Genomic DNA, 9,292 nt, shown 5'->3' with positions numbered 1-9,292 from the left:
TCTACCTTCTCCAGAGTTTCAGGTCAGTCCAGAAGGGACATCTGACATGGCTGGAACAAGGTCTGTGATACCAGAGGCCTATTGGATTTCATGAAAAGTCACTTCCTCTTGTGTCCACAATTCACCAAGCAATTCAGATAACAGATGAGACCAATTCACACTTGGTCTCATCTGTGATTTGTGCCTGTAAGTTCCTCCTATAACAATCTCTGCACAAGTCTAGAAGGGAGTCATTTGCCAGGGAAGAAGTGAAGGGATTCAAATTGTATTAGAAGGAAAGATGGACCCTGAAACAGCTTTCTCACTAATATAGGAGGGGTAATAGTTGTACTTAGGAATCATGGCAACAGAAAAATTCACTTGGTTGAGTCCTGCTAATTTTTCCATTCAAGAACTCTATACTTCTGGAGTAGAACAAAACTTTTCCACATTACAGCTTTGTTTAGTAGGACATATTCAAGCTATAAAAGCCATTTGATTAGACATACAAGTAAAATAGAAAAGTCCCCCTTTATTGTAAATCTAAATATCAGAGGAAAGATTATCTAGCCCCTGATGGTCATGAGTTTATAGCTCTTTTGCCTTTAGGATTAGTTCTGTGACTTGTCAACTTTCAGATTCTGTGTCCTACTGAGGAAGCAATCTTCTTGTCAAGAGATAATACTGGGTAAAGATTATATACTGTTGGGATCTGGTCTGATATATTCATGAAATAACAAGTGGCATAGTCAAAGGGGCAGTTGAAGGGACTACCTGCAGAGGCATGAGAAGAGTTAAGGAACTTGACAAGGGATGGGGAGGCACTGGGACTAACAGTAAGCAGCACAACTTAGCCTAGAACTGACCAGGTAAAGCAGGGCATGGTTACCAGAACACAGGAAGGGTCACTTCAGGAGCTGGGGCCTTTGGTAGAAGACCAAGACACTGCCAAACATAGCTGGTAGGAAGGGAACTAGAGAGTAGGTCTCTAATTTCTGGTTTTACCCTCATATCTCCTGTTAAGCCCACCTGGAAAACAGAGGACAAGGGAATCCGGGTGATACAGCCCATGAGTAAAATGTAGCATCTGAGACATAGAACAGGGATCTATGCAGCAAATGGAGGGTGCAAATGAAGAACAACCAGAATATATGTTAAGGAAGCCAAGCCACCTCCTTCCAACTAAATCCATCACTCCATTCTACCTGATGACTTCACAGGCCAGTTCCTGTGTACTCCTTTCCTTCCCAGCCCCAATGACTCAGCCTTTTTATCTTCCCTATTTGCAGTTATTGCCAACATTATGCCCACTTGTCATAATCTTTGAGAATCTTAAGGTGAGCCCAGCTTATGGAGAGGTTTTATGGGATAATGTCAGACAGCAGTCACCCTCTCAAGTACCACAGCTTCCTGGAGATAGACATTCCAGAGTCTTTTGAAGTTTGAACATTTTTGGCTTTGCATGTTAGTCTCAACAGAATAAAGAGCTAATGCTTAGTGTTACTATCAACTAGTAAATGCAGCTGCATTTTCATTTAGTCATGACAACTCCTCTAGGCCATGGCTTTAAGTTTGTCGCAAAGTGTGGTTAGTTGTATTTCACTAATGGGATAAAGCAGTTTGCCTAAGCTCTCACTGCCAAGATCTGAAGACAGATCTAGAAAAGTCCTAAGCCCAGATTGCTGACTATTCTGTAGTCAACCTAACTAGGCTTAAGATGTAGAGCATGAAACTTCTTACATGCTCTTCACCTTCTTTCACATTCCTCTGATATATAAGGAACACATTCTGGTATGATCTTTTAGACAAAGATTAAAAAAATCAGAGACAACACCTTGTTTTCATGTATTTGCTTTAAATTGACATCTTTTTAGTGAGTTGCTCTGGACTCCAAGTAAGGGTGTTTCATGGCCAAACATTTGTCTGAGGCTTCATGCCACTCTGCACTGAATGTCTTCTTCCTCCCTGCTGATAACCCTCTCTGTTTCCAGAGCCTTATCTTCATATTCAGTCTTCATGAAGTGAGGGAGCCCTTGCCAGGCTTTGCCTTTGGGTATCACATATGCATAAACTGAGCTTTGGTCAGCTTTTATCTTTCAGAAATCACTTTGTTTCCACCCTCTGGAAGGTCTCATCTTTACCATCCCAAGTCTCTGCCTTGTGACTTTGGCCTGCAAATTAGACATTTCAGCTCATCCAGTAGTCAATTCTGGTCCCAGGCTTAAGCTTTGGTTTACCATAGAGCCTAGATTGTCCCAGGTGTCTCTGACCTTCTGACACTTCAGTGCATCTCCTTTTCTTTCAAGGAGCTGTACACTTTAAAGCCTTCCAACATGATCTCAAGCACCACCTCATAGCCTGCCTGCAGTGGTAAATGACCAGATAGTTATTTGCTTTAGGTCAATTCATTCACTGATGCAAGAATATACTCCTTGAAGGTCATACTGCAAAAAGATATATTTCATTCAAGTGAGTGTCTTGACTTATGCTTTGTAAGATTTTGTGAACATTTTAGTATAATGTGACACTGACATTCTAGAATTTCTTCTAAGATGATTTATCATCTAACATCTAGTCAGTGACCCTATTATTATAGGAACTTAGAGTAAAATATTGTCTTATTTCCAGGAAAAACATCCTGCTGCGTTTAGGGGTGCAAGTGAGAATGTTCACATATAAATAGCCATGCTCACTCTTCATAATATCTGCTCAGTACCCAGCTCCTTCCGGCTCACTGGCATCCCAGGACTGGAATCCCTATACATCTGGCTCTCCATCCCCTTTGGCTCCATGTACCTGGTGGCTGTGGTGGGGAATGTGACCATCCTGGCTGTGGTAAGGATAGAACGCAGCCTGCACCAGCCTATGTACTTTTTCTTGTGCATGTTGGCTGCCATTGACCTGGTTCTGTCTACTTCTACTATGCCCAAACTTCTGGGAATCTTCTGGTTTGATGCTGGTGACATTGGCCTGGATACCTGCTTGGTTCCTTATCCACTGCTTTGCCACTGTTGAGTCAGGCATCTTCCTTGCCATGGCTTTTGATCGCTATGTGGCCATCTGCAACCCACTACATCATAGCATGGTGCTCACTCATACAGTGGTGGGTCCGCTTGGGGCTTCTTTCTTTCCTCCGGGGTATTCTCTACATTGGACCTCTGCCTCTGATGATCCACCTGTGGCTGCCCCTTTGTAAAACCCATGTTATCTCCCACTCCTACTGTGAGCACATGGCTGTAGTTGCCTTGACATGTGGTGACAGCAGGGTCAATAATGTCTATGGGCTGAGCATCAGCTTTCTGGTGTTGATCCTGGACTCAGTGGCTAGTGCTGCGTCCTATGTGATGATTTTCAGGGCCGTGATGGGGCTAGCCACTCCTGAGGCTAGGCTTAAAACCCTGCGGACATGCGCTTCTCACATCTGTGCCACACCCTGATCTTTTATGTTCCCATTGCTGTTTCTTCCCTGATTCACCGATTTGGTCACTGTGTGCCTCCTCCAGTCCACACTCTGCTGGCCAACTTCTATCTCCTCATTCCTCCAATCCTCAATCCCATTGTCTATGCTGTTTGCACCAAGCAGATCTGAGAGAGGCTTCTCCAAATCCCAAGGATAGAAATGAAGATTAGATGATTACTATTTTCTTCTCTCTCAAATAAGCTCATGGGGAAGGTGTTTAAATATGGTGAGCTGCTTCCCATTAGGAACTTTACAAGCAGTTTGAGGTATTAAGGCACTGTGGTCTCCAACTTTTGTAGTTCCAAAGGAATTCTAAGAAAGTATACAACTCTAAAGTCCTAAAAGTGGAAAATATAACTTACAACTAAAGGATATTTGAGCTGCAAAGAAGGTAAACCAACCATGATAGCGACAAGCTGCTAATATTTAGCATTGTGTCATGTAATTCTTGAAAATATCCTGACATGAGGTATTATTGTTTATATTTTATGAGGAAATAGGACAAGAACATGCTTGCTTTATGAACTACATAGTTACTTAAGCTGCCTAGCTCCACGTTTGGTTGGAGTTTGTAATACATTGTAAAGTTATGTATTAATACTTTCTATTCTTTGTTTTCTGTATATCCTTTAAAAGGTAAATTCTAAAAACTAAGTCATTTAATTGAAGTTTCCTTAGCTGCAAGATGACACTTCCTGAGTTAAGCCTCTTGTAATTGAGATGCTGTTCAAACTGCCCGTAATAATGTGTTCTAGAAGACTCACTTGTATGTACCCAGAAGATTTGAGGATACTCATGAGAGAGAATGTGGCCTGAAAACAATTGTCAGGTCAATGAAGGAAAATGAGACAAGGTTACCATGTCTCAACATTGCCTTTGTTGTATTTTCTGCAGGCTTGATGCATATGAGGACTCTGCGGAAATAAGTCCTCCCTTTCCCACAGAAACACTCCCCAAAACCTAATCCATCTGTAGGATTCCTGCCGATAGTGTGCTACATCCTTAAGATGAATCAGCATCAAGTTGCGAGTTATATAGTTTATGGAGACACTGACTTTGTCCTCTAGATTAAATGTTAGCTCAATGACTAGAACATAGTTAATATGGATAAAGCATTTAGTTACTATTGACAGAATTACTGACATAGTCCTCCCAACCACACTGTAAGGTAAGAATTACTCCATTTTGCAAATGAAGAAATTGAGGTTCCCAGAAGTGATAGAATTGCCCAAGGTCACTCAGAGAGCAAAAGTGAAACCAGGAATTCAGCCAAGTTTGTTTCTAAAGCTCAAAGGCTTCCAGCCTCTCTGATCCACATTTTCCTTAACTGAGGAAGGGTGCTGAAAGGTCTTTCCTGGAAGTCTGAGTTGTCATGCACTTAGACATTAGCTACACCCATTATTTCTAAAGTCAGAAGTGTACAGATCAAAAAAGCAGTTTCTTTTACAGTATTGTATCCACAGGAAGGACAAAATGTAAATCTAGGTCTGCTCACTAATTCTACAACTCCATAAAGTCAGGAAAATGTTGAATACACTAGGCTTTAGGTAAAAACCAAACTGACCAAAGGAGTAGTCAAGTGCAAAAGAAAGAGCACCACATGAAACCAGAGAAACTGTTTTCTAGTTTCTCTTTGGCTAGTCCAGAGAATGGAAACCACTCCACTAATGGGACATCTGGAATGTGTGATGAGTAGCTTTCCCTAAACTTTCACCCGAGTTTAGAGGAATTGAGTGTTCTTCCTATGAATGGAAAAGCAATCATAAGAGAAGTCTTCTGCTTTGCCTATCCCACCATGGTTGGGAACCAGAGGAAGATTTTTGGAATCAGTGCAAAGTTGTGCTCACCAGCTCTCTATGGAGCAGGGGTGAAAGGGCAAAGCACAATGACCCAGAATTACCTCTGATGTGATTTTAAAATGTAGATATAGAAACCTCGCTGTTCTCCCACAGCACATTTTTCTGGAGGAAAGTATACTGGAAGAAATTAGATGAGTTGGGACCCAATTTATGGAATTTCTTGGAATTCAGCCTATCATGTGAATGAATCTTGTCTTTGTTCTCTTAAAGTTGTGCAGTCTGTCAGATTAGTTATAGAATAGCATGTTCCTATAATTCTAGCTTTCATTTATTGTAATATTGAAGTTGTGAAATCTAAATGTAGCCAAGGGACATTAAGTTGGCCACCTAAGCATAAAAGGTGAAACAACTTATGAAGCATACAAGAAGCCATGAAAATTATTGTGGAAACCTTTAAGTGTACCTTCCAGATCTTCTACAGTGAATGCAGTTGACTGACAGCTTTAACTGCTGCCATCTACTATCCCCATGCTCCTACCGAGGCCACATTTCCCAGAAGCTGTTCCCAGTGATCCAGCATGATAGGGATATAGAATAGGCCCATTTGGAACTGCACACATCTGACAGGGAACTATGACTCCAGGACTCTCACATGAAACTTTCTAAAAGTTTCAGCAAGGCCAAAGTTTACAGATCTTTCCTTAGCATTCTCTCTCAATCATTTACAGATGTCAGGCTGGCATTTTCCATTAGTTCTCTCAACTTCCTCCAGCTCCCTTCCGCATTCTCCTTCACAAGCATATCCTTCAGTAAGATACTAAGATGGGATTAGACCTAAGATAGGTTTTTTTTTTTTCTTTTATACTTTAAGTTTTAGGGTACAGATGCACAAAGCGCAGGTTAGTTACATATGTATACATGTGCCATGTTGGTGTGCTGCACCCATCAACTCGTCATTTAACATTAGGTATATCTCCTAATGCTATCCCTACCCCCCTTCCCCCTCACCCCACCCCACAACAGGCCCTGGTGTGTAATGTTCCCCTTCTTGCGTCCATGTGTTCTCATTGTTCAATTCCCACCTATGAGTGAGAACATGCGGTGTTTGGTTTTTTGTCCTTGCGATAGTTTGCTGAGAATGATGGTTTCCAGCTTCATCCATGTCCCTACAAAGGACATGAACTCATCCTTTTTTATGGCTGCATGGTATTCCATTGTGTATATGTGCCACATTTTCTTTATCTAGTCTATCATTGTTGGACATTTGGCTTGGTTCCAAGTCTTTGCTATTGTAAATAGTGCCACAATAAACATACGTGTGCATGTGTCTTTATAGCGGTATGATTTATAATCCTTTGAGTATATACCCAGTAATGGGATTGCTGGGTCCAATGGTATTTCTAGTTCTAGATCCCTGAGGAATTGCCACACTGACTTCCACAAGGGTTGAACTAGTTTGCAGTCCCACCAACAGTGTAGAAGTGTTCCTATTTCTCCACATCCTCTCCAGCACGTTTCCTGACTTTTTAATGATTGCCATTCTAACTGGTATGAGATGGTATCTCATTGTGGTTTTGATTTGCATTTCTCTGACGGCCAGTGATGAGCATTTTTTCATGTGTCTTTTGGCTGCATAAATGTCTTCTTCTGAGAAGTGTCTATTCATATCCTTTGCCCACTTTTTGATGGGGCTGTTTTTTTCTTGTAGATTTAAGTCCATTGTAGATTGTGGATATTAGCCCTTTGTCAGATGAGTAGATTGCAAAAATTTTCTCCCATTCTGTAGGTTGCTTGTTCACTCTGATGGTAGTTTCTTTTGCTGTGCAGAAGCTCTTTAGTTTCATTAGATCCCATTTGTCAATTTTGGCTTTTGTTGCCATTACTTTTGGTGGTTTAGACATGAAGTCCTTGCCCATGCCTATGTCCTGAATGGTATTGCTTAGGTTGGTTTTCTTCTTGGGTTTTTATGGTTTTAGGTCTAACATTTAAGTCTTTAATCTATCTTGAATTAATTTTTGTATAAGGTGTAAGGAAAGGATCCAGTTTCAGCTTTCTACATATGGCTAGCCAGTTTTCCCAGCACCATTTAAATAGGGAATCCTTTCCCCATTTCTTGTTTTTGTCAGGTTTGTCAAAGATCAGATGGTTGTAGATATGCGGCATTATTTCTGAGGGCCCTGTTCTGTTCCATTGGTCTATATCTCTTGTAAGTTTTATTGATGCCCCTGCAGAATAATGCAATTGAGTGCTATTAAACAGCTAATGGCTAGGTGTGAGAACTTAAGGGTCTCTTTATAAGCAACCAGAGAAAGCCCCCTGCAATGATACACAGCTGAGAAGCAGACTAAAGACAACTGTTCCAAGTACAGAGCTCCAGAAATGTTTGAGAGCTCAGCAAAGAGTGTTATTCTAAATTCAGGGCCATATTTAGGAAAACATGAGATGCTGAAACATGGCATGTGAAGGGATGCTCTTGAGGATGTTGAAACTGCGATACCCTAAATGCTTTGGGCTTTCAGAGGTGACCCACTTTTCTCTAGTAAAAGGTAACCCTTTGATGCAGCAACAGGTATTCCCTCAGGAGTTGCTCTCACCTCTTCTGGCTGCCAGGGTGATACGTACGGGTAAAGACAGCATATTCTTGCTGAGAATAGGCAAGGCCTGATAGAGGAGGAAGTAACTATATAACAGAATGGTTTTTAGAGTTAACTAAATGTTAACTGGCAAAATGTTCCCTGGCAAAGGCCCCACCCTCAAGCCTGGAAACCCACAGCCCTAAATGGGAACACGCATTCCAATTTTTGTACCCAAAAGTTGCCTTTTGGCCTGCCATACCCCCCCCATCCTATACCCTTATAAACCCCAGACCTCACAGCAGATGAAGAGATGAACAGAAGAATGGCAAGACAGCAGAGAGAAGAGAAGCAGCATCTGAACACTGAAAGCAGTTTGGCTGGGGGTGGTCAGAGAGGAGATCGGCCACTGAATGTTCAAACTCCAGGAGATCATCTGCCCATTCCATCCCCTTCCCAGCTCCCCACCCATCCCACTGAGCACACCATAACACATGCTCACTTGGGGTTCAGGAGTCACAGGCTCCCATCTCAGACCCTGCTGTGGGGCTGGAGCCCACGGTGCTTGCCCCGGCTCCTACACCTGCCCAACTGTGTTCTCCTTCTCATAAGAGGTTTAAGAACACACAGCCAAACAGATGAGCCACACCCTTGTCACATGTCCTGTGATGGGGGTCAGGTAACTCATCTGGGGGCTTGTCTGGGATACAAAAAAGAACAAGTTAAAAATGCAGAATTGTCAGATCTGTCTCTTTTCCAAGACTCTGCCAACTCTTTCCTGGAGGTAAAGGGAATATTGGCTCTATTTCCCTTCATAGAGGTCTAGTCATCACATGGCACTGGAGTAAAGCCCTGAGGCAACTGAAGGCATCTTTTGCTGGAAGATTCCAACACAGAACTCCATTGGCCAAGACCCCCAGACTTTGTTATGGTGTCTCTTCTTTCACGGTTTGAAATGGTTCCTATCTCTTCTTTTATAACGTTAACGGTTTTGCTACAGACTGTGGCAATGATATTAAATGATGGCATTTGGCTTAGCCATCAAAAGGTGCAGCTCAGAACCATGTGGTCTGTTCACAGAGGTGCCATCCCCACCCCCACTGCCGCAGGTACACGTGGTGCATGGTGCCTTCCCTTCCAGCTCAGGTGCCTCGGTGTGTCTGCAGTACACACAAGCCATGTTCAGTGCCAACAAAGGGTGGGAGAAAACTGCAGCTGCCGCTGGGGCCCTGCATGGAGGTTCTTCCCCCAGGACCTCCCCCTTTTGTCCCTTAAGCTGTGTTTTTTTTCCCTTCCTCATTTTCTTTTTTCCCCCCTTCTCTAAGTGAGAGGGTTCCTTTTCCCAGCACTCTGCTTATGATAGAAAAAATGAAGGAGTGACCCATGCTGGCTAATAGCTGCAAATCTGGCAGGGCCCATTTGAGACTTAGATACATGCAGCCCCTGAAATATTTTGTCCCAGACTATTTCAGGCTTCAGGG

The 9,292-nt window shown here is 42.5% G+C and overlaps 1 protein-coding gene across 1 annotated transcript; it reads left to right on the top strand.

Annotated features, from left to right (window-relative positions):
• The first annotated feature begins 2,664 nt into the window (after positions 1–2,664).
• LOC100452755 (olfactory receptor 52M1) lies at positions 2,665–3,613 on the top strand. Its single transcript, XM_009246737.3, is given in 4 exon segments — positions 2,665–2,963; positions 2,965–3,088; positions 3,090–3,407; positions 3,410–3,613. Coding segments are annotated over 4 exon segments (945 nt in total).
• Positions 3,614–9,292: the final 5,679 nt, after the last annotated feature.

This window comes from Pongo abelii, chromosome 9, assembly GCF_028885655.2.
Source record: "Pongo abelii isolate AG06213 chromosome 9, NHGRI_mPonAbe1-v2.0_pri, whole genome shotgun sequence".
Classification (NCBI taxonomy): Eukaryota; Metazoa; Chordata; class Mammalia; order Primates; family Hominidae; genus Pongo; species Pongo abelii.
This window is presented reverse-complemented; position numbering and strand designations above follow the sequence as displayed.